This window comes from Trifolium pratense, linkage group LG2 (assembly GCF_020283565.1).
Source record: "Trifolium pratense cultivar HEN17-A07 linkage group LG2, ARS_RC_1.1, whole genome shotgun sequence".
NCBI lineage: Eukaryota > Viridiplantae > Streptophyta > Magnoliopsida > Fabales > Fabaceae > Trifolium > Trifolium pratense.
The window spans coordinates 17,373,872-17,399,075 of record NC_060060.1 but is presented as its reverse complement, the minus strand read 5'-3'; the positions used below and the strand labels follow the sequence as shown (position 1 = coordinate 17,399,075).

The following is a 25,204-nucleotide window of genomic DNA, read 5'->3' as shown; positions in this document are numbered from 1 at the left end:
AAAATGACAGTTAGATAAGAATTATATTTTTTCATTTTTAAAAATCCAAAAAATTAAAATAAAGAAAGTAAGTAGTTGTCTGAAAAAACATAATAATGCAACCACATAAACGTAAGTCTCAAAAAGTTTGGTAATTGGTTAATCATTTCAACCTTAATATGATTGTCAATTGTCATACAATGTTATTTGAAACATATTAGGGACAAATAGTAAAAATGAAAGAAATATAATTTTGTCAAATTAACTCTAATCATCAGTGTATTCACCACTATTGTAAATGCAAAGGAAATGATACCGACTTGAAAATGATAATAAAATATTTAATGTTGCAATGAAAATAAAATATATAAATATATAAAATAAAATATTTAATGTTGCAATGAAAATAAAATAACATTTATTTTGAGACTTTTTTATTTGCAAATACGACATTTACTCATTACTAGTACTATGGAGCAGTAAGAGCTAGCAAGAAAAGCTTTCACTTCTGACAAACTAATGGTATGTGTTTCAACCAACATAGTACGAATAATCTCAATCACATCTTCCTTTATTTTTGAGGAACAAAGAATAACATTCATTTAATGTGATGGTCTGTTGCTTTGTAGTTAAACAAACAGAAGAATAAAATTGAAAATAAAAAGTCTCGTAATTATGGTTCAGTTGGTAGCTCATAGCTGCAAGGACATTGATATGTTCGGGATCTGAGTTCAAACTCAAGATTTCTCATTTCTTCACACCTAGGGTAGTAAGGTGTATGAGTCTAGCAACTAGACTATTTCACAAAAAAATTGAAAATGAAAGACGACTAAAAAAAGTTCACTTACCAGAACTTATGCAATAAAACAAAGCATTGACTAGCTTGCTTTATAGCAATATCATAAGCAAAATTTGAAGTTCTTTGATTGCAGAATACAAATTTATCTTACCTGATATCAAAACTCAAAGGAATCAATTGATTACATGAGTCTACCAACATAGGTAGCTCGGGGATATTGTTGTTTTAACTGTGGCCATTGAACGAAAAGTTGATCAGCCATCCACAACTTGTATAGGAGCAAGCCACTCAAGGAAAGCCTTCTCACTCTCGCAATACTTTCAACGTAGAAAATTGATGACCATCTGATTCCAAGCACCTATGCAAAAGTTAAACACATTTCACACCACAAATTATCAAAAGAATTGGATATAAATGGAATTATGCAAAAGATAACAGAGGAATGAAGGAAAAACGAACCTTAAATATAAATGCAATAACACAGAGGGGAATGCAAGTTCCAGGTCCATTGCAAAGTATCTGGATATTAGCAAAACAATATCACTGTAATTGTAACAAATTAACATCAATTGATGATGTAACCAAATAAGGATAGCTGGATAGGTATGATACCACTTCAGGTCTAATTTTAATCATCAGCCATAGTGCATGCACGGTCGCAATTAAAGTAGTCCAAACTGAGGTTATATATGATTGACCAACTTCCCTACTTCGATAAACCTTCATGAACTGTGCAGTTTCGGCAACGACTGTTCCGGTCTGCATTAAATCTATTTCCGATCAGAATTTGTAAGCCAGTGTTGCCAAGCACAATAAAAATACAGAACCCGTTAAAATCGATTTCCAATCTCACAGTCTGCAATTCGAAAACCTTCAAGATTTGCAATTGGACAAGTTCTGAGATTTTCAAACCAGAATGGAAGAAATATAAACTATTGGTACCATACAGAAAACACCCACTTCGATGAAAATTTATTATTTGATTATTATTTCAATCACGGTTGATATCAACTAAATCAACTAATTAATAACTACAAACTGCTCGCAAGAAACCTTTAGGACCAGGAAGCATTTCCTTGAATCAAGTTATTCCAACATCAACTGGTTAATCATTAATAGTCGTGTATATAATCATCAGTCAAGTCTAATTCTTCTAACATCCAAACAGGACTGGAGCCAATATAAATATAAATATATTATTATACTCGAACAAAAAGACTTCCATGGCTAATTCTTCTCATATACTAACACACACCACCAACACTGTAATAATAAAGTATAGACCATTAATAATTGATCCGTATATTGCAACAAAAGTGCACCAACAAAGTAACCAATTATCCAATCTAATATTGCAGAAACCCTCCTCCACCCTATAAACAACAACGATAATGATAACAAGATTGAAAAAACAGAACTCGTTAGATAAAAGGTACTTGTAGAGACAATTTTTCAAAACAGTACCTCAGATGCCAGGGAGTTCTCCAACAACAAAGCTTTTTGAAGACTCATATTATCAGTAGCAGCAGCAATGTAGAATCTCGGATAAAACCTATCTTTCTGTAACATTGCCAATAGATTAAGCATCTCGGCAGTATGACCACCTACAGTATAATAAAACTTAAAATTACGTAATTTCCATAAAATGTTTTGATATGGATGGAAAAGAAGGAAAGGTAATCTCGAACCTGATCCTAAAATAATAAGGGTACTAACAGGTTTTGATGATCTTTTGTTCAAGGGCCTTCCGCTACAATATATGACATAAAGGACGCGAACAAAGATTAAGATGACAACAAATGCGACACTTGAAAGAATAGCAGATGAAGATACACTAGAGAAGCAGCAGCCATTGCCTTTTTCCATTAGAAACAATTTCAGGATTTTCAGTTGGAGCTACATGTACATCATCGCCACAAATTTCTAGAGAAAATCAATGAGCAGAAATGATTAGTTTCATATGCATGTGCTTATACTCACGGGAAAATAACTAATTATTTGCAAAAGAGAGATGTGTCGTTAGAATGAATACGCTGCATCAAAGACTAGATTTTACATAAGGAGACTCACCTAAGGGAAGAAAGAGATATAAAGAAATGTACATGATGCTATCAGGCTTCTTTTGATCTTAAGTTATAACATGATGCATAGTCCTACCATATCAGAATCAGATCTCCCCGCCCCCCCGCAATATCCAAGGCATAGGAGACTGGGCATCTAATGAACGTTCAATAAGATGGCTTTGTGGAGATAAAAGTAACTTGCACTGGAAAATTATCTCCACCAATCCAATTTTAAAATTTTCATTAAAAAATGAAGGTTATTGGTGGAATGATCTAAAGCTAAGTACACAACAATTAGCAAACGATCAGGGGTCTTGGTATCCCTTTGAGTGTTCATGGCATCTACCATTTTTTTTAACTCTTGTGTTGGTACTTAGATTTGCAGGGCGGTATGTGTCTTGGGGTGGTTTTCAATCTTTTTTTGCAAAGCTGACAATCTTATTTTGAGATAGTAGAAATTTTTGTTGAAGTATTTTTGCAGATGTAGAAAAACACAGTTGAATCACATAAATCTCATGTTCAGTTATCTTACTTGTTTGTTTGCTTGTGTAATCACATTATTGACCCTTGGCGTGTATTTTATCCAATACCTCTTAAAGATCCCTCTATGTTTAAGATGAAAAAACACAAATACACACTAAGAAGTCCTTTATCTTAATAATATTATAGTACTTATGATAATTTGTCTAAGGAAGGGTCAAATCTGTTACGAATATATTGCAGGCAGCCTAACCGTGCATTTGCACCAGGCTGATTCCGGGACTCGAACTAGTGACCTTCTAGTCACATGACAACAATTTCAACTGTTGTCTCAAATCTCCCCAATCTCCCTAGTCGCATATATAAATGAAAAAGTGATAACACAGCATCATGTTTCAAGTTGATACAATCAACGTGGTGTTGTCTAAGAAAGATACACAGATTTAGACCAAAAGCCTAACACACTGGGTGACTCTATATGCCACTTGATAACACAAACCCACCTAAATTGAGATAGTGAATATTTTTCTTCGACATCAAGTTTCCATAATGCAGTGTCCCTACCAACTGAGTTATGCTCACGGCACGGGCACTTAAACTACCACTTAAATCACATTTGTGCTATTAATTTTATATAACCGAACTAACAACCAATGCAACATGTGAGTTGAATGAATATACTACTTAATTCATTTATTCAATATGATTTGTTAGGAGAATCTAGGTATTGCATCAAATTTCAGGATGAACTAACCAATACAAAATTGAGCTTAATTAATAGTGTTGCATATGTTAGCGACGCAATTCTCTCTATCGCTGCCGCAAATCGCATCCTCGCGCAAGTTAGACGAAAATTGAAGGAAAAATCAAATGAAAAGGCAAAAACCTGGAATTTCACACTGTTCTGTTAGCGTTTTCCGGCGGGATGAGTTCAGTGCGATTCAGCTTGTTTCTGATGCAACTGCAGATCGGAGGAAGTTGATGATGGGCCTCACCTGGATTGGGCTTCGATTACAATCTTTATCTCATCTCTTATTTTATTTTTTAAATTTCTCTTTAGCACCCCCTCAAAAACTAAAAGGACCTATTTCTTACAAATTTTAAAGGACTTATTTATTACTTAGAAAAGTTGAAGACTTGAAAGTACTTTCATAAATAGGTCCTTGCATGAAAAATGTTAATAGGTACTTATAGTAGGGATCACAAAAAGGGTCAACTCATCCTGTCCACCCCGTCATTAACCCGTCTAAAAAGGGGCGGTGTGGGGTGGGCTAACTAGTGGTGGTGGGTTGAAAATCTCACCCCGCCCCTTTTCTTGGCGGATGGCAGGAGTGCCCTGTCAATAAAATTTTAAAAAATGTTTTTTGGGCTCTGCCCTCTTTTTGTAACAAAAAAAAAACAAAAAAAAACGTTGTAAAAATGTCGTAAAAGTGTGTAAATAAAATAAATTTTAAAATCATCCAAGGAAATCAAAATATAATAATCAACCAACAACTAACAAGATGATCAAAAAATAAAATTATCAATGACGGGTTAAACAGGTCGACCTGATGAGCTTGACCCGTTTTGTCATCCCTAGTTTATAGTGTACTTTTTTACCGAACTTAGGGGGTGTATTGGATTGGGATTTCATGGGATTTAAAAGACATTTTTATGACAAAAAAATCTTGAGGTATTCAATCAAGACTTTTACAAAAGTTAAATAAATCTTGTGGTATTCAATTAAGACAAACAAGATTTTTTTTCTTCAGGGCAACAAAATCCGTTGGTATTCAATTGAGATTTGTTACTACTTTCAAAATGTCTATTGGTATTCAAAAGTCTATCGATTTTGATGGATTCTTTTTGGGAATGGATTTTGAGAGACTTTTTAGTTGAAAATACACTTTCTAGACTTTTTCAACAATCTCACCAAAAGCCTTTTTTTGAACTCTCCAAGACTTTTTTCTTTCATCATCACTGTATCAAACTTCTTCTTCTTTATTACTTTCGTAATTCATCATCATTGTACCCGGTTTTTTCTTCTTTTCTTTGTTCATTTTTTCAACAATCTCACCAAAAGTCTTGAGAATTTTTCAAACTCTCCAAGACTTTTTACTTTCATCATCATTATACTAGTTTTTTTTTTCTTCTTCTTTACTTATCAAATATGTTTTTTTGCAAAAAATATTTTAACAAATTCTACATCTTTTTTACAACTTTTGATTCATTATAACTTTTTACAACAAATGAATTTTTTTCATCACATTCATCTGCTTTTGTTTCCCATCAATGGTGATGGTGGTGACTTTTTTATTGGTGATTAGAAACATATACGTTAAAAAAAAACAGTAAGGGTTTTTTTTTTAAAAAAATTGGATTCCAAAAAAAATATAATTTCTTTTATTAATATTTATTGATTCTATTAAAATTTTTCAAATATACAAAAGTTTTATAATATATAAAGTATTATGAAATCTTGATTGTAAAAAGTATTTTGAAAAAAATCTCTCAAAATTCATTCAAATCATATGTTAAAAATCTTGATGGTAAAAAAATCTTGTAAATTTTTTTTTAAAATCTCACAAAATTAATGTAGTCCAACAAAATCTAATAAAATCATCAAATTTTTTTTTTATCAAAATTGTCTTATAAAATCTCAATCCAATACACCACCCCTTAAATATCGCGTGACTGACCGACTAATGGTGGGAGTCAGAATAATCCTAACTCCAAAGTGCCGTGCTAGGGTTTTGTCTTAGATTGTGTGTTAAAGAAGTTTGTTTTTAACCGTGAACCCGTGTGTTTATATATATAGTATCTCCGTTAATAAAGTGGTTTAAAACATCCATTTAAACGGCGTAAAAATTCTGAAGAAATTGAGCTACTACTCTAAGATTATGGATGTGGCTAGTTCAAGCAAAACCAAGGAAGAAGAAGAAGAAGATGATGGTATTGATATTATGGATGATAGGCTTGATAAGTTGTTAAGTGATATTCAACAACCTGAATTGTCTCAGGAACAGATCATAATCAATGATCAATTGCAGCAAGATGAGGTATTTATCAAATTTGATTGTTTAATACTTAAATATAAAACCCACTTGGGTTGGTGCATTGGTATTGGCTTTGGACTTGAGAGTGTGCTCTTCCTGAGGTCTGAGGTTCGATTCTCTCTGGTGCCAATTTGGGTGGGCTAATTTAGTTTCTTCAAACAAAAAAATACTTAAATATCTTATATGCTTTAGTTTCCCTTTTAACTCTAGTAGTAGTAGTAGAAGAAGTAACATGTGTTGCAATCTATGAAGCACCGACACAAACACGCAGCAACTGATGCCTGCACACCGATAATAACTTAAGAAAACAGAAGCAATTGAGTGTCATTTGTTACGGATTGTAAAGAAGTGATTTTGATACTAAATAATTTAGAGATTTTTAAAAGATGCACAAGTTGTTCTGTGTTTGTGTACCAATATGAAAATCCCCAATTATATTATAAATTATTTGAAAAGCTACTAAAATTAACTTCTCATTTGAAGCAGTTCTTAGACTTTTTAAATAGATGAAATTTTTTAAAAGTGATTCTTTTGTTTAAAAAAAGTGATCTTTTTATTATGAAATAAGTTGTAACAAATGAGCTCTCAATATAATTATATGTGTCGGTACCAACACGTGTTGGATACCAGACACGTCTTCAATATGAAGTTTTGAAGTGACATTTGTTTCTTGATGTCAATTATTTTTCTAAAGTGTGGGAAGCTAGCTATTCTTGATTGGTTGGGAATACAAGGAGTGTTTTCAAGAAAATGAAGGTAATATCTTGTTGATGGTGGAGGAGGTGAAAAATTAGTATGGATGGTTAAAAAGAAAGGTAAAATGTTTTGACTACACATTTGATCAATGGTGTAGTAAACTGTTAGCTTGTGTTGGGGTTCAAGATTGATTGCGTCATTTTTTATTTGATGCTGCTCTTGCATAAGGAGAAAGGGATGGAGGTTAAAAGGGTTTTGGACTTTTGATAACGGAACAAATGGCTACTGTCATGGTTTTGATAGTTTCTCAATCCGCCCCCCTATATGCTCTCTGTCAAAATACACTACTGGAAGGGTACATATTTTTGTGGGGCGGATTGAGAAATTGTTCATGGTTCTTTTATGAACAATGTCTTGAATGTTTTTAAGATGGTTGGTTCAATGGTGATTGCATTACTGCTTTGTTCGTTTATGCTCAATGACTTAAAAGAAGAATCTGTGTTGAGGAGGAGAATAATGTGATTGATGGCACTACTGTTTTGGTTTTGAAATGTGCATAGTATTTCCTATCTATGGCCAATTCTATGTATTGGCGTGTGTAATAGTCAATGAGTATATCTTTATTGTTTTCTTGGTCCATTTGAAGCATAACTTATGCTTTCTTGTGGTACATTATAATATATTTTGTTTTTTCAAAGAAAATAAAATGTTGCAACGCCGGTGCAGCTTTGTATTAGGAAACAGTGTTGCATGTTAATTAAAGTATAAGTATAGCAACACAATGATTTGTTAACGAGGTTCTACAATGTAATTGTGTACCTGGGTGTCCTGCGAGCATAGCAGCTAGGTTTTCTGTTATTTCAGATTTAAGAGTTACAGTTACAACTCATATTAATACAACAGTACAGATTACATCATTAAACCATGTACCGCTGTGCTCTAGCATCTGTCTGCTTGTCACAAATAAGAGTCATACAAAAGCATCTGGTGGTGCACAACACAATTTTCTGATGGATGTGACATTGTGAACTTTATTTGGATGCTGAAGAACACTATTACATTTCTGGTGACTCTATTAACTGAATTTTATTTTATGTTTTGCAGTTGCTTGTGGTGGAGTCAATTTATGGAGAAAATGTTTTCAACCTTGATTCATGGAAAGGCCTGCGCTGTTTTCAGGTCTTGCTCTAAACCAATAACATAGTTTTTTTTTTTAGTTACAGTGCAATTTATCTGAAACTCATTCAGGATTTTCTTTTTTGGGATCTTTACCTCAGATACACATAAACATTGATATTTTGGGGGAAATAGGCATTACTGCTAAGGTGAACTCTGTCAATGAAGTTGAAACTATAAGCGGCAATTCAGATGATTTCTTATACTCTTTCAAAGTTCAATACCTTCCACCGATTCTTTTGACATGTTTATTACCTAAGTCGTATCCAAGCCACCAACCACCTATATTTACAATCTCTGTTAAGTGGTTGGAATCGGCGAAAATATTGAATCTATGTTCCATGTTGGATTCAATATGGACAGGACTGCAAGGGCAAGAAGTAATTTTCCATTGGGTGGAATGGTTACATAGTTCGTCACTTTCTCATCTGGGATTTGATGAGGAGATTAGACTAGGTCCTTACGGTACGAGTCGTGTTGCGGACGCGCGTGTGGTTTCAGGAATTAGATGCATTGATGCTGATATTCCTTTTTTACAAAGCTACAACAATGAGAGACGACATCAGAATTTCCTTAAAGAATTGCATGAATGTTGCATTTGCTATAGTGAATATCCAGGTAATTTTCAATTTATGCTAGACTTGGTTTATTCAGTCTGGCTATCTAAGATAATTGGTGATTTGTATTACTTTTGTTTTGGTGATTTCACAACAAAAAGTAATTTTACTTATAGCCCATCTAAACAAAACTCATTCTTCCAATAGGTTTTTTTATTCATTGTGTAATTTTTTATTTGCAAGCTGCATTCTACTGAGAAATTATAAACTGATTATTCAAGAATGCGCATAATATGACTTGCTTATGTTGTACTATTGTGATGCATGATTTGCTTCGTTTCATTTTTTGTTTCTAGAGATGTTCTCTTTTCAACATGCTTTACCGTTTTTCTGAAGACATGATTATGCTTTGTTCCGTGCTTTGCTCAAATCAAATTAATATTGACCATCGTTATTATGTCTGCCATCATTTTATACCAATTTGTTTTGAATTCATAACTTTCTTTGTCATCCAACAGGTACCGAGTTCGTCCAGTTACCATGCAAACATTTCTTCTGCCGCAAATGCTTGCAGACCTTTACTCAGATTCACGTAAAAGAAGGAAACGTTAGTAATCTTCAATGTCTTGATGCAAAATGCAAGGACATGATTCCACCAGGCCTTTTAAAGCACTTTCTTGGTGACGAAGATTATGAACGTTGGGAATCAATGATGTTAGAGAAAACACTTGCATCAATGTCTGATGTTGTTTATTGCCCAAGATGTCAAACACCTTGTATAGAGGAAGAAGACCAACATGCTCAATGCACTAAATGTTTTTTTAGCTTTTGCACCCTTTGCAGAGAACGACGCCATGTTGGCATAGCATGCATGACGCTAGAAATGAAGCTTCTGCTTCTACAGGTATGGTATATTTGTCCAGACTTCCATAGGAGTTTTGCTTCTTTTACTGGAAGTTTGAGTTTCAATATCTGAATTATCAGCTCAAACTTTATTCTTTTATTGCTTTATTATTACTTTTAAGAATTGTAAAGAATATTCTTAACCATGGCTTGTCCAAAAGCTTGTCTCTTGTAGTTTTTTCCCAAACTATAGCTTTTGGGATTCGTAATGAGAATCCAATCACACACCTTTATAACCCATAGTATTTTAGATTCAATAAGAGTACTATGTTTTTTCTCGTATATTAATTTAATCCGAAAACTTGCGATTCTTTTGTTGTTGAATAATATCCAATTATGAACTAAATGGTAGAGGTTTCTAGGTTTTCTTGCATCAACCAACATAACTGTTTGCATTTTAATGCAATTAGAATTTAAGATGATCCACACTAGCTGTACCCGTGGGATTTTGTCATTAATTTTTATCAAACAATGTGATAATAATTTGCATGCACTATGTCGTAATTTCTTGTGCCTTTTTTGTTTTGATGCTTGTTTGTTCAGTTTCCAGATGGTTTTGTCCATGTCCATTGTACACAAAAGCATGTACTTTCAGTGACGTGTTTTTCTGATAATATTTTTGACCTGAAAAATGCTTCAATGTTTCTGAATTTTGTCCTTGTCATAGGGTCGTCAAAATTTATCTCAATTAACGGAAAATCAAAGGAAAATTGAACTTCAAAAGATCAATGAAATGCTCAGCATGAAAGCAATTCACCGCGATTCCAAATTGTGCCCGTATTGTGCCATGGCGATTTATCGAACTGGAGGTTGTAATAAAATGAAGTGCTGTAATTGCGGAGGGTACTTTTGTTACCGCTGTAACAGACCAATTGATGCATCAGATCCATATGGACATTTCAGGTATGGCTTTAGAAATTCTTTTGCATGGTTTTTATATGCCAAACATTCCAATTTTAAGAAATCTCCTTTTCTCATTCAAGGGGCGAGTTGTCGTGTGAATTGTTCCCACGAAAAAGGTTCAGAACTGGCAACCACACATAAATCCTCGCCAGGAAATACAACAAATACATGCTGAACTCTTTCACCATGGTGGCTCAGCATGTCCTTGTTGTCGTCAATTTAATGTAAAGGTATGTAAAGCTTTCTGTTTGTTTCATAAAACAAATATGACATGAAATTACTAGTATCTGCTTTTTGCTCTAAAAACATGAATGGTTTATTGATTGCTGAGTTACTGGCCTGACAATAATGTGTATCAACAAATAGTTTTATACAGATCTCACAATTTAGATATTTGTATAGGTATTTTTGGAAATAATATTATTACATGTCCAAATAGTGAGATCTAATTGGACGCCTGTGTAAAATTACTAAATATTTTGAAATTTAATTGGACATCTGTGTAAAACTATTTTACATTTGGATCTCTAAAACTCATCTCAAATTTATCTGTTGATTGAAACAAAGTTGTGTTTTCTATGTCTTGATCACTAAGAACTTTCTCTTTTACCCTTTTGAATTCATCATCAGATGGGAAACAATAACCATATGTTATGTTGGGCATGCCAAAGCCACTACTGCTACTTATGCAACAAGATCGTGAAGCGCGGCGATATGCATTATGGACCAAAAGGTTGCAAACAGCACATTGAGGGATAGCATAAGCACAATGCCATGGATAATTATTACCATGGCACTGTTAAATATAACAGTTTCATTAAATTATTTCATGTCCAGTGAGTTATGTAATAAGATGAATAATGTGTGTTGCGGTTACGTTCAAATTTTTGAAGAGGAAGAGAGTCATCAGGGTTCTAAATTTAGAACCCTGATCGGATTAAATATTTAATGTATGTGTTGTGTGTATTCTTGAGATCATTCATGACTTTTTTTTAATTTATTTGAGATTATTCTTTACCCACAATATCATAATGCATTTTTTGTTGCTGTGGAAAACTAGAACAAAATCAGTAAAAGTTTAATATTTTTATTCTCCTGCTAATGCGAAGTCGGACATTGCAGCTAAAATTATGCATCCTCTTGCTGATGAAATTGCTGTAATGTCTAGCTTCACATCAGCAGGAGGATTCACAATTTTAGGCATAATGTCTGGTTTTGCATCAACATGAGAATTATGAGGAGCATCCATATATGAAACAATGTAAACAACTTGAGAAAACATTAATTGTCTCAATAAAAAACATGTTTCAGATTCTATAATCCAAAACAAGTTTTAGATTATAGAATTCAAACTTGTAAACTTCTAAAATTTCAAGAGGGTTTCAAACCATGTGTATAGAGGGGAATGCAATAACACAAAGGGGAATGCAAGTTCCAGGTCCATTGCAAAGTATCTGGATATTAGCAAAACAATATCACTGAAATTGTAACCAATTAACATCAATTGATGATGTAACCAAAATAAGGATAGACATGGTACCATTTCAGGTCTAATTTTAATCATCAGCCATAGTGCATGCACTGTCTGTCGCAATTAAAGTAGTCCAAACTGAGGTTATATATGATTGACCATTTTCCCTACTTCGATAAATCTTCATGAACTGTGCAGTATCGGCAACGTCTGTTCCGCTCTGCATTAAAATCTATGTTGGATCAGAATCTGTAAGCCAGTGTTGCCAAGCACAAGAAAAATACAGAACCCATTATAAACTATTCACAAAAATTCACGTTTTGCACCTATGCCAATATATATAAAAATGAAAATAGTAGGTAAAATTTCAAATATACAATTTATTTCCAATCTCCCATTCTGCAATTAGAAAAGCTTCAAGATTGGCAATTGGACAAGTTCTGAGATTTTCAAACCATAAACTATTGGTATCATACAGAAAACTCCAACTTTGATGAAAATTTATTTTTTGATTATTATTTCAACCATGGTTGATATAAACCGATTAATAACTAAAAAATGCTCGCGACAAATAGATACATAGATTCCTAGATACACCCCTGCAAGAAACCTTTGGGACCAGGAAGCATTTCCTCGAATCAAGTTATTCAAATTCAAGCATCAATTCCAAACAATTGATGGCTAATTCTTCTCATATACTAACACACACCAAAGAGTTCCATGGCTAATTCTTCTCATATACTAATTCATCTTCTAAATAGTTCCATGGCTAATTCTTCTCATATACTAACACACACCAACACTGTTGTAATAATAACGTATAGACCATTAATAATTGATCCATATATTGCAACAAAAGTGCACCAAACAAGTAATCAATTATCCAATCTAATATTGCAGAAATCCTCCTCAACCCTATAAACAACAACAATAATGATACCAAGAGGGAAAAAACAGAACTCGTTAGATAAAAGGTACTTGTAGAGACAATTTTGCAAAACAGTACCTCAGATGCATGCCAGGGAGTTCTCCAACAACATAGCTTTTTGAAGACTCAAATTATCAGTAGCAGCGGCAATGAAGAATCGGCTTGGATAAAACCTATCTTTCTGTAACACTGCCAATAGATTAAGCATCTCGGCAGTATAATAAAACTTAAAATTACATAATTTCCATAAAATGTTTTGATATGAATGGAAAAGAAGGAAAGGTAAATCTCGAACCTGATTCTAAAATAATAAGGGTACTAACAGGTTTTGATGCTCTTTTGTTCAAGGGCCTTCCGCTACAATATGTGACATAAAGGACGCGAATTAACAAAGATTAAGATGACAACAAAAGCGACCCTTGAAAGAATATATAGCAGATGAAGATACACTAGAGAAGCAGCAGCCATTGCATTTTTCCATCAGATACAATTTCAAGATTTTCGGTGGGAGCTACACGTACATCATCGCCAAAAAATTCTAGAGAAAATCAATGAGCAGAAATGATTAGATTCACACGCATGCATTTATACTCACGGGAAAATAACTAATTATTTGCAAAAGAGAGATGTGTTGTTGGAATGAATACTATGCTGCATCAAAGACTAGATTTTACATAAGGAGGGGTCAAATCTGTTATGGGTATATTTGCAGGCAGCCAAACCATGCATTTGCAAGAGGCTGATTCCAGGACTCAAACTGAGGGACGGATTTAGTGTGGTGGCAGTGGGGTCAGCCGACCCCACTTGCCTATTAGATTTTTAGTTGATACTAGTATTATTTATGCAATGTGACCGCATATATTTGGTATTATCATTTTTATATAGTCAATTTATTGCACTATAACAAATATAAAACTAATAAGACTAATTTATAATACTAATGAGTATCTTATGAGTATTGACTAATAAACCAAAATAAGTAATTTTGTATAAGAAAATGTTAAAATTATATAAATAACAATTTATATTTTTTTACGTTATAATTTTGACCCCACTTACTAAAATTCCTGGATCCGTCCCGTGACCTTCTAGCTACATGACAACTATTTTTAACCGTTGTGACAAATCTCCCCAATCTCCCCAGTTTCATATATTAATGAAAAAGTGATAACATTGCATCATGTTTCAAGTTGATACAATAAATGGAAACTAAAGGCAGCAATCAAAGTGGAGTTATCTAAGAAAAATACACAAATTTAGACCAAAAGCCTAACACACAATGTGACTCTATACGCCACTTCTTAACACAAACGCACCTAAATTCACACAAATCTAATGTTGAGATAGCGAATATTTTTCTTCAACATCAAGTTTCCACAAACATAGGAAGCCAATATCGAACTACGGCTTCTTTTTCTTTTTCTTTTTTTTTTTCCAAACAGTCTACTGGCCAGAATTTCACCCTTTAAGGTGGATAAGTGGGGAATCCCGGTTTGAACTCCGACCCTATATAATGCAATGTCCCTACCAACTGAGTTATGCTCACGAGTACTTGAACTACCACTTAAGAGCCTGTTTGTTATAGATTCTTATAGTGTTAAATAATTTTGTGTAAAAAAAATTTACAAAGAAACTTTTTAAAAAAGATTCAAATGAAAATTTGGTTTGAATATTATTTTTAAAATGTTATTTTAGGTATTTGATCATTTTATTGAAACTTTTTTTGGATATCAAAATTTCGAAAAATCACTTAATTTTGAAGCTATTTCAAATATATTTTCATAAAAATCATTTTTGAAATACAACTTTTTGAAAAAATTGTGATTTTGACTATGTTTTGATCTTCAATAATGTGTGTTTATATGATATCAAAATTAGTGTTTCAATTTTAAAAAAAAAACGAATATAAAAAATCTTGTAATATTTTGAAAAACGGTTTTAGAAAATCTATTTTAAAAAATATAAAAAAAAATCTACTTTTTTAAAGCTGAAACAAATGTGGCACTATTGAAAGAAGAAATACACAAACGACATGCAAGTCCTTTATATGTTATGGTTATGATCATTCATCAAGATAATTTCTACGCAACTGAACTAATTAACAACCAATGCAACACTTGAATTGAATGAATATACTACTTAATTCATTTATGCAATATGATTTGTTAGGAAAATCTAGTATTGCATCAAATTTCAGGATGAACTAACCAACACAAAATTGAGCTTAATTAATATTTCATATTCATAAAAATAAAAAATATAGTGTTGCATATGTCATCGATTGTGGCGCTCTAGCGTGTAATCGCGGTGCGGAGTGAAGCTCTGCTGCGACGCAATTCAACTGTCGCTGCCACAAATCGCATCCTCGATCAAGTTGGACGAAAATTGAAGGAAAACTAAAATGAAAAAGGTAAAACCTGCAATTTCTCACTGTTCAGTTAATCGGTGACCAATTGCGCAACTAGAGCTGTCAAAATGGGCTGGCCCATAAGCCTGATTAAAATATGGTCTAGCTCGAATGGGCCACGGGCGGCCCGCAAGCCCCAAAAATTTAAAATAAAAAAATTAAAATTAAAAATAAATATAAATAATTTGTTTTGGATGATTTGAACTTAGTTCGTAATATAAATTATAAAACAGCTCTGCTACTTAAGTAGTGGATGAGTAAAAATATGGCGCGTTAGAAACTCGTAGGTAGCGGATAAGTTAAAATAGGGCGTGCGAGAAACTCGTACGTGCCGGAAGAGTAAAAATAGGACGCGCGAAAATTATTGATCATATTTATAATGTTGAGTTTGAACACTAAATGTAAAATAAAAAATAAAACCCGTACCGGGCTGGGCTCGGGCACTAATTTTGGTAGCCCGTTTTTTATCCGGACTTTATAGCCCGGCCCGATGAAGCCCGAAGCCCGACCGGGCCGTCCATTTTGACATCTCTACGTGTAGCGTTTACCGCCATCTTTTCATTTTCCGACGGGATCTGCCTCAACTTGTTTCTGATGCAACGACAGATCAACTGGATCGGGCTTGGAGTAGAATCTCATCTCTTATTTATTTTTATTTTTTAAAAAAATTTCTCTTTTAGCACCCTCAGATTAATTTATCTGTTGGAGAGATCAATTTTTTTTTGTTACTTTCACATTAGTTTAATCTGGTTCGAGATTAGTTATGTGTTTCGGCCCCCTCTCGATCACAATTGTTTGGATTGAACAATGATCCTCGCTACCAAGTTCTACACCAACTACTACTCAATCAACTAATGATCCATGGAGAGATCAATTTTCTAAAAGCTAAATACTATTTTCAGTTAGGACATTACATAATATATAGGACTGAGGTTTGAAACTCTCGGGCTATGTTTGGTTTGATGGAAAGTGGTGGAATGGAGTGGAGTGGAATGAAATAGTGTTACATTCCATTGTTTGGTTTTGTAAAAAATGAATGGAATGGAATGGAGTATGATGGAACTCATTCCATCCAATACCACTCATTCCTTCAATTTTCCATTCCCCCCAATTTGAGGTGTATCCAATGGAATGGAACACATTAATATTACAATTACAATTTTGTCCCAACTCTTTTATTAATGTTGCGTGTGCTTCTCTTCACTGTTTCTTCTTCGTTGCAGTTTGTGCTTTTAATTCGCTTCACTGGTTTAGAGTTTTATTTAGTATTATATAAGGTTGGCCTGTATTATTATGAATTTGTGATGTTGGTTTAGGAGTTTTGTTTTGACTCTGGAAGTATATATTGGGTGCTGATTTTTTATGTTGTGATGTCGTAATTTTGATCCACCCTTAGCATGATGAAAAGTTACGGTTCCCTATTTATCAAAATTCAAAAGTAATTATACAATATGTTTTTAGTATTTGAGTATTTTTAGTTGGTTTAGTTTGAGTGAATTGGAGTTTTTTTTTTTTTTGAGGGAATTGAGTGAATTGGAGTTATTGTCAATAGTTTAATGTTTTAAAAAGGGTAAAATTGGAATAAAAATGTTAAAATTGATTCAATTCCGTTCGCTTTCCAAACGATGGAGTGATAATTTTGTTCCATTCCACCATTTAATATACAAATATTGGAAGGGAGTTTGTGTTCCATTTCGCTCTGTTCCACTTCATTCCATTATATTACATTATGCTCCATTTCGTTCTGTATCATCGATCCAAACAGAGCCTGAATATTTTACTTTAAACATTGAGTTTCTGATCACGAAAATGGCTTTTTAGGCCCCCACAGTATTTTTAGGCCTCCCAAAAATCCAAAAATACCCCTAAATTTTAGAATGATTTGGAAGATTTAATCCAAAAACGCCTAATTAATATACTTCCAAAATTAGTTTCTTTGACAAAAAAATAGGTAAATTCTAATATGGACTAGGGGTGTGCATGGTCGGATATTTTCAAAAATCAAACCATATCCAAACCAAAACCACTTAAATGGATTAGGATTCATAACCATAATCACATTTTGCTACAAACCGGTTACATAACCGGTTATAAATTTGGTTATGGTTGCATAACCGGTTACTTTTAAAAAAACTGGTTTAAATTCAGTTATTTTCTTAAATCCGATTATTTATAAGTCCAAATTTAAAACTAGTTATTTCTTAGTTTAAAAATCAGTTATTTTTTTTTACTAATAGTTTAAAAATCAGTTATTACTTGAAACTGGTTGTTTCTCTCTCAAAATTATTTTTTAAAACCAAATTTTACTGTAACAAGAGAAAACTAAAACTTTGAATTTAAAAAATGAATTAAACCAAAAGAAAATTAAATATAATTTTTTAATGACATTTTAAAGAAGAAAAAAACTAGCTGGACTAAATTTTGCCAGGGATCTCCAAAGCCATGAATTATCGCAAAAGAAAAACAATTTGAACTTATCTTTATTCCTATTTTAATAGCTGGACTAATTTTTGGTTAGAATTATACTTTTTAAACAAAAAAAAATTGATTTAAAAAACTAATAATATAAAAGTATGTTAAAAAAAGAAAAAATAATAAGAAAAAACCCAAAATCCAATGCGTGCTATCAGTGAACGTGTTTTCACTGTTTTGATGCAAGCTACAACACGCACCGCCAACCACAAGAGCAACATGAAAAACCAGTTTAAAATTCCACAGTAGAAAGACGAAGGTGGTTCGCCGCCGCGCCACCAGCAATGATCACCCGCCGTGTGCGTTCATCTCCTTTGGTATGGGTGCTCTCTCTCTCTCTCTCTCTCTCTCTCTCTCTCTCTCTCTCTCTCTCTCTCTCTCTCTCTCTCTCTCTCTCTCTCTCTCTCTCTCTCTCTCTCTCGTTTTTCAGATCTATGCTTTTGCACATGGTTGAAAATCAAAGAAGAAGAATAAGATAGGGATGGAAGCCTTGCCGTCGTGAATCCGGTCCGGTCACATCCGTCGTGTGCGTTTTCACCATTCTCTCTCTATCTCTCTCTCTAATTTTGTACTGAGATTGGGGTTGTGATTTTGACAATTAACAGAGATTAATTTTTCTTTTTTTACTAAAGAGATGAAATTAAGAACTAGGAAATTGGTTTGAAAAAAACAAAAAAAAAAAACTAGAAATTTGGTTTTGGATATGGATAATCGGTTAAATAATCGGTTTTTATATTTGGATAACCCAACCATATGTAAATGGACTGGTTAAATTTCATTTAAGAATTAACCGGTTTTTTGGTTTTGGATTTGAATATGGTTGTGGATCTCCATTATAACCGATTATTTTGTGCACCCCTAATATGGACCACTTCATCAAGTGGTCCATGGTGGACTAGTCATGAATAACATTATAATGAATACGAATTTTACAAAATCCACCGTTAGATTGAAAGTTTATATCATATAGATCATCCATAGAAAAATTTAGAAAAATTAAAAATAATTTGATATGTTATTGAGATACATCAAGATTAACAGTTTATTAAATAACGTAAATATTGATGGGTCTCAATAACATATCAAATGATTTTCAAAAAAATTTCAAAAATTTATGGATAATCTATACGATATAAACTTTCAATCCAACAGTAAATTTCATAAAATTCATATTCATTAGATCACTTGTCCACGGTGGACCACCTTCACCTATTCGTTAGCATTAGCCCAAAAAAATATACTATATTTTTATTCGTTTTTTAAATATCACGTGGTTGACTAATGGTGGGAGAATAATCCTAACCTAACTCCTAAGTCCCAACTCCCAAGTACCGTGCGAGGATTTTGTCATAGATTGTGTGTTAACGAACGTTTGTTTTTAACCGTGACCGGTGTGTGTATCTCCGTTAATAAAGTGTTCGAAACATCAATTTAAACGGCGTAAAAATTCTGAAGAAATCGAGCTACGAAGAAGCGAAATTGAATTCCATCAAACATGAATGGTAGACAGCACCGCCACCAACAACAACATCACCGTGCCAAATCCAAACTCCAATACATCAAGAAATCTGAACTCGTTGTTTCTTCACCTAACTCTGTCGTCGAAGATGTTGAAAAACGAGTTTCCCCTGAGGTTGTTCATGTCAATGGTAACAACAACAATGTTGATGATGTGGCTAGTTCAAGCAAAACCAAGGAAGAAGAAGATGATGGTATTGATATTATGGATGATAGGCTTGATAAGTTGTTAAGTAATATTCAACAACCTGAATTGTCTCAGGAACAGATCATAATCAATGATCAATTGCAGCAAGATGAGGTATTTATCAAAAAAATTTGCTCAATAATTATATATCTTATATGATTTAGTTTATACTTTTGATACTAGTAGTAGAAGTAACCCGTGTTGCAATCTATGAATAACTGATGTAGACACCGATAATAATTTAAGAAAATACAAGTAATTGAGTGCCGTTTGTTACTGATTGTAAAAAAGTCATTTTGATTCTAAATAATTTTGAGATTTTTCAAAAAGCAGGAGTTGTTCTGTGTTTGTTTACCTATATGAAAATTACTTCTCATTTGAAGCAGTTCTTAGATATTTTAAACAGATGAAAACTTTTAAAAGTGATTCTTTTGTTTAAAAAAGTGTTTTTTTTAATGAAATAAGTTGTAACAAACGGGCTCTGAATATAATTATATGTGTCGGTACCAATGCCTGTTTGGATACCAGACACGTCTTCAATCTGAAGCTTTGAAGTGACATTTAGTATGGGGATGGTTAAAAAGAAGGGTAAAATGTTTTGGCTACAGAGTTGATCAATGGTGTAGTAAACTGTTAGCTTGTTTTGGGGTTAAAGATTGATTGGCATTTTCTATATGACGCTGCTCTTACATAAGGAGAAAGGGATGGAGGTTTAAATGGTTTTGGTAACGGAACAAATGACTACTGTCATGGTTATGATAGTTTCTCAATCCTCCCCTCTATATGGAGGGCTACGTATTTTTGTGGGGCGGATTGATAAATTGTCCATGGTTTTTTTATGAACAATGTCTTGAATGTTTTTAAGATGGTTGGTTCAATGGTGTGATTGCATTACTGCTTTGTTCGTTTATGCTCAATGACTTAAAAGAAGAATCTGTGTCGAGGAGGAAAATAATGTGATTGATGGCACTACTGTTTTGGTTTTTAAATGTGCATTTTATTTCCTATCCATGGTCAATTCTATTATGTAATGGTGTATGTATAGTGTTGGAAAATTGACAGGCAATGAGTATATCTTTATTGTTTTCTTGGTCCATTTGAAGCATAACTTATGCTTTCTTGTGGTATTACTATTATAATATATTTTGTTTTTTCAAAAAGAAAATGTTGCAACACCTATGGAAAAACCGGTGCAGCTTTGTATTAGGAAACAGTGTCATGTGTTAATTAAATCAAGGGGTTATGACATGCTGTAACTGTGTCCCTGGCTGTCCTGCGAGCAGAGCGGCTAGGTTTTCTGTTATTTCAGATTGAAGAGTTACATTTACAACTCATATTAATACAGGATCATTAAACCATGCACTGCTGTGCTCTAGCATCTGTATTCTTTTCACAAGAGTCGTACACAACGCATTTGGTGGAACAGCAAAACACAATTTTCTGATTAGTAGTAGAGAGATAGATGGATGTGACATTGTGAACTTTCTTTGGATGCTGAAAAACACTGTTACATTTGTGGTGACTGTATTAACTGAATTTTATTTTATGTTTTGCAGTTGCTTGTGGTGGAGTCAATTTATGGAGAAAACGTTTTCAACCTTGATTCATGGAAAGGCCTGCGCTGTTTTCAGGTCTTGCTTTAAACCAATAACATAGTTTTATTAAACTTTTTTTTTATTACAATGCTATTTATTTTAAACCCATTCATGACTCTCATTTTTGGGATCCTTTCCTCAGATACACATAAACATTGATATTTTGGGTGAAATAGGCATTACTGCTAAGATGAACGCTGTCAATGAAGTTGAAACTATTAGCGGCAATTCAGATGATTTCTTATATTCTTTCAAAGTTCAATACCTTCCACCGATTGTTTTGACATGTTTATTACCTAAGTCGTATCCGAGCCACCAACCACCTATATTTACAATCTCTGTCAAGTGGTTGGAATCTGCGAAGATTTTGAGTTTATGTTCCATGTTGGATTCAATATGGACAGAACAGCAAGGGCAAGAAGTAATTTACCATTGGGTAGAATGGTTACATAGTTCTTCACTTTCTCATCTGGGATTTGATGAGGAGATTAGACTAGGTCCTTACGGTACGAATCGTGTTGCGGACGCGCGTGTGGTTTCAGGAATTAGATGCATTGATGCTGATATTCCTTTTTTAAAAAGTTACAACAATGAGAGACGCCATCAGAATTTCCTTAAAGAATTGCATGAATGTTGCATTTGCTATAGTGAATATCCAGGTAATTTTCAATTTATGCTAGACTTGGTTTATTCAGTCTGGCTATCTAAGATAATTGGTGATTTGTATTACTTTTGTTTTGGTGATTTCACAACAAAAAGTAATTTTACTTATAGCCCATCTAAACAAAACTCATTCTTCCAATAGGTTTTTTTATTCATTGTGTAATTTTTTATTTGCAAGCTGCATTCTACTGAGAAATTATAAACTGATTATTCAAGAATGCGCATAATATGACTTGCTTATGTTGTACTATTGTGATGCATGATTTGCTTCGTTTCATTTTTTGTTTCTAGAGATGTTCTCTTTTCAACATGCTTTACCGTTTTTCTGAAGACATGATTATGCGTTGTTCCGTGCTTTGCTCAAATCAAATTAATATTGACCATCGTTATTATGTCTGCCATCATTTTATACCAATTTGTTTTGAATTCATAACTTTCTTTGTCATCCAACAGGTACCGAGTTCGTCCAGTTACCATGCAAACATTTCTTCTGCCGCAAATGCTTGCAGACCTTTACTCAGATTCATGTAAAAGAAGGAAACGTTAGTAATCTTCAATGTCTTGATGCAAAATGCAAGGACATGATTCCACCAGGCCTTTTAAAGCACTTTCTTGGTGACGAAGATTATGAACGTTGGGAATCAATGATGTTAGAGAAAACACTTGCATCAATGTCTGATGTTGTTTATTGCCCAAGATGTGAAACACCTTGTATAGAGGAAGAAGACCAACATGCTCAATGCACTAAATGCTTTTTTAGCTTTTGCACCCTTTGCAGAGAACGACGCCATGTTGGCATAGCATGCATGACGCTAGAAATGAAGCTTCAGCTTCTACAGGTATGGTATATATGTCCAGAGTTCCATAGGAGTTGCTTCTTTTACTGGAAGTTTGAGTTTTAATATCTGAATTATCAGCTCAAACTTTATTCTTTTATTGCTTTATTACTTTTAAGAATTGTAAAGAATATTCTTAACCAACCAGTGATGTCAAATAGTGACGGTATAGCATAGAAGATTTTGATTAACTCACTATTAAAAGCGCGATACTATCCTAGTTTTGCTGTTAGGGCAATAGAGGACACTATTCCAATTTCTTCTAGCTGATGTAGCGGCAATAAAAGAAAATAGAGAATTTTAGTGTTTTCAAAAATAATAAAAATGAAGAATTTGCATTGTGCCTAACATGGCCTATTTTTATAGAAGAAAAACTGAAGAGTCATTCAGTATTACTCCTATTCACCGTAATAGGTAAACCTTGCAATATGTAAGCTACACCCTGTCTCCATTCCTTTTTTTTATTTGTATGTAGTGTGGCGTTTTTTATTTATAGTTGACTTATTTCAGCTGCATAATTTATTTATAGTTGACTTATTTCAGCTGCTATGCAGCTTCTACTATTTTCGGCATAGCAGATTTTCGGCATTTCTCTATTTTCCATAATATGCTATTTCATCACATAGCAGATTTTCGGCATTTCTCTATTTTCCATAATATGCTATTGATGACACCGCTCTTATTGGTAGAAGTTTCTAGGTTTCCTTACATCAACCACATAACTGTTTGGATCTTAATGCAATTAGAATTTAAGATGATCCACTAGTTGTACCCGTGAGATTTTGTCATTAATTTTAATCAAACAATGTGATAATAATTTGAATGCTTGCATGTCGTAATTTATCGGCCCTTTTTTGTGTTGATGCTTGTTTGTTCAGTTTCCAGATGCTTTTGTCCATGATGTCCATTGTATACGAAAGTATGTACTTTCAGTGACGTGTTTTTCCGATAATATTTTTGGCCTGAAAAATGCTTCAATGTTTCTGAATTTTGTCCTTGTCATAGGATCGTCAAAATTCATCTAGATTAAAGGGAAATCAAAGGCAAATTGAACTTCAAAAGATCAATGAAATGCTCAGCGAGAGAGAAGTTCGCCGCGATTCCAAGTTGTGCCCGTATTGTGACATGGCGATTTCTCGAACTGAAGGTTGTAATAAAATGAAGTGTGGTAATTGTGGAGAGTACTTCTGTTACCGTTGTAACAAACCACTTGATGCATCAGATCCATATGGACATTTCAGGTATGGTTTTAGAAATTCTTTTGCATGGTTTTTATATGCCAAACATTCCCCTTTAAGAAAACTCCTTTTCTCATTCAAGGGACGAGGGGTCATGTGAATTGTTCCCACGAGAAATGATTGAGAACTGGCAGCAAGCACACATAAATCCTCGCCAGGAAATACAACAAATACATGCTGAACTCTTTCACCTCGGTGGCTCACCATGTCCTTGTTGTCGTCAATTTAATGTAAAGGTATGTAAAGCTTTCTGTTTGTTTCATAAAAAAAAAATATGACATGAAATTACTAGTATCTGCTTTTTGCTCTAAAAACATGAATGGTTTAATGATTGCTGAGTTACTGGCCTGACAGTAATGTGTATCAACAAATAATTTTATACAGATCTCACAATTTAGATATTTGTATAGGAATTTTGGAAATAATATTATTCCATGTCCAAATAGTGAGATATAATTTTACGTCCCTGTAAAATTACTAAATATTTTGAAATTTAATTGGACATCTGTGTAAAACTATTTTACATTTGGATCTCTAAAACTCGTCTCAAATTTATCTGTTGATCGAAACAAAGTTGTGTTTTCTATGTCTTGATCACTAAGAACTTTCTCTTTTACCATTTTGAATTCATCAACAGATGGGAAACAATAACCATATGTTATGTTGGGCATGCCAAAACCATTACTGCTACTTATGCAATCAGATTGTGAAGCGCGGCGATAAGCATTATGGACCAAAAGGTTGCAAACAGCACAGTGAGGGATAGCATAAGCACAATGCCATGATCCTTGTTACCATGGCATTGTTAAATATAACATTTTCATTAAATTATTTCATGTCCAGTGAGTTATGTAATAAATGAATAATAAATAGGGTGTGTTGCGGTTACGTTCAAATTTTTGAAGAGGAAGAGAGTCATCAGGGTTCTAAATTTAGAACCCTGATCGGATTAAATATGTACGTGTATGTGTGTTGTGTGTATTCTTGAGATCATTCATGACCTTTTTTTATTTATTTGAGATTATTCTTTACCCACAATATCATAATGCATTTTTTGTTGCTGTAGAAAACTAGAACGAAATTAGTAAAAGTGTAATATTTTTATTCTCCTGCTGATGCGAAGTCGGACATATCAGCTTAAAATTATGCATCTTCTTGCTGATGAAATTGTTGTAATGTCTTTTGAGGAGCATCATATATGAAACGATGTAAACAACTTAAGAAAACATTAATTGTCTCGATAAAAAACATGTTTCAGATTCTATAATCCAAAACAAGTTTCAGATTATAGAATTCAA

General features: G+C 33.4%; 2 protein-coding genes, 1 long non-coding RNA gene and 1 pseudogene across 7 annotated transcripts; 2 read left to right on the top strand and 2 right to left on the bottom strand.

Annotated features, from left to right (window-relative positions):
* Positions 1-348: 348 nt before the first annotated feature.
* Positions 349-4,303, bottom strand: LOC123907701 (UDP-N-acetylglucosamine transferase subunit ALG14 homolog). 4 transcript variants are annotated; one of them, XM_045958072.1, is made up of 7 exons: positions 4,208-4,303; positions 2,467-2,701; positions 2,243-2,382; positions 1,391-1,537; positions 1,238-1,297; positions 930-1,136; positions 410-740 (listed from the first exon to the last, which is right to left on the bottom strand). In XM_045958072.1, exons 2-6 carry the CDS (start codon positions 2,642-2,644, stop codon positions 960-962), a joined length of 702 nt encoding a protein of 233 aa, XP_045814028.1. In that variant the 5' UTR covers positions 2,645-2,701; positions 4,208-4,303; the 3' UTR covers positions 410-740; positions 930-959. The 4 variants fall into 4 exon arrangements, with proteins under 4 accessions (XP_045814027.1, XP_045814028.1, XP_045814026.1 ...); XM_045958071.1 differs by having other exon boundaries at positions 349-1,136; XM_045958070.1 differs by having other exon boundaries at positions 474-1,136; positions 4,076-4,249.
* Positions 4,304-6,169: 1,866 nt separating this feature from the next.
* LOC123907699 (E3 ubiquitin-protein ligase RNF14-like) lies at positions 6,170-24,944 on the top strand. Of its 2 annotated transcripts, XM_045958069.1 has the most exons (8): positions 6,170-6,230; positions 19,566-19,688; positions 21,131-21,205; positions 21,312-21,828; positions 22,286-22,671; positions 23,674-23,909; positions 23,989-24,142; positions 24,544-24,944. In XM_045958069.1, exons 1-8 carry the CDS (start codon positions 6,201-6,203, stop codon positions 24,670-24,672), a joined length of 1,650 nt encoding a protein of 549 aa, XP_045814025.1. In that variant the 5' UTR covers positions 6,170-6,200; the 3' UTR covers positions 24,673-24,944. The 2 variants fall into 2 exon arrangements, with proteins under 2 accessions (XP_045814025.1, XP_045814024.1); XM_045958068.1 differs by lacking the exon at positions 6,170-6,230 and having other exon boundaries at positions 19,140-19,688.
* Positions 6,201-11,615, top strand: LOC123907700 (annotated as a pseudogene).
* Positions 11,954-13,525, bottom strand: LOC123907703. The gene is made up of 3 exons (XR_006809326.1): positions 13,286-13,525; positions 13,069-13,171; positions 11,954-12,282 (listed from the first exon to the last, which is right to left on the bottom strand). It is a non-coding gene; the product is annotated as an uncharacterized LOC123907703 (long non-coding RNA).
* Positions 24,945-25,204: the final 260 nt, after the last annotated feature.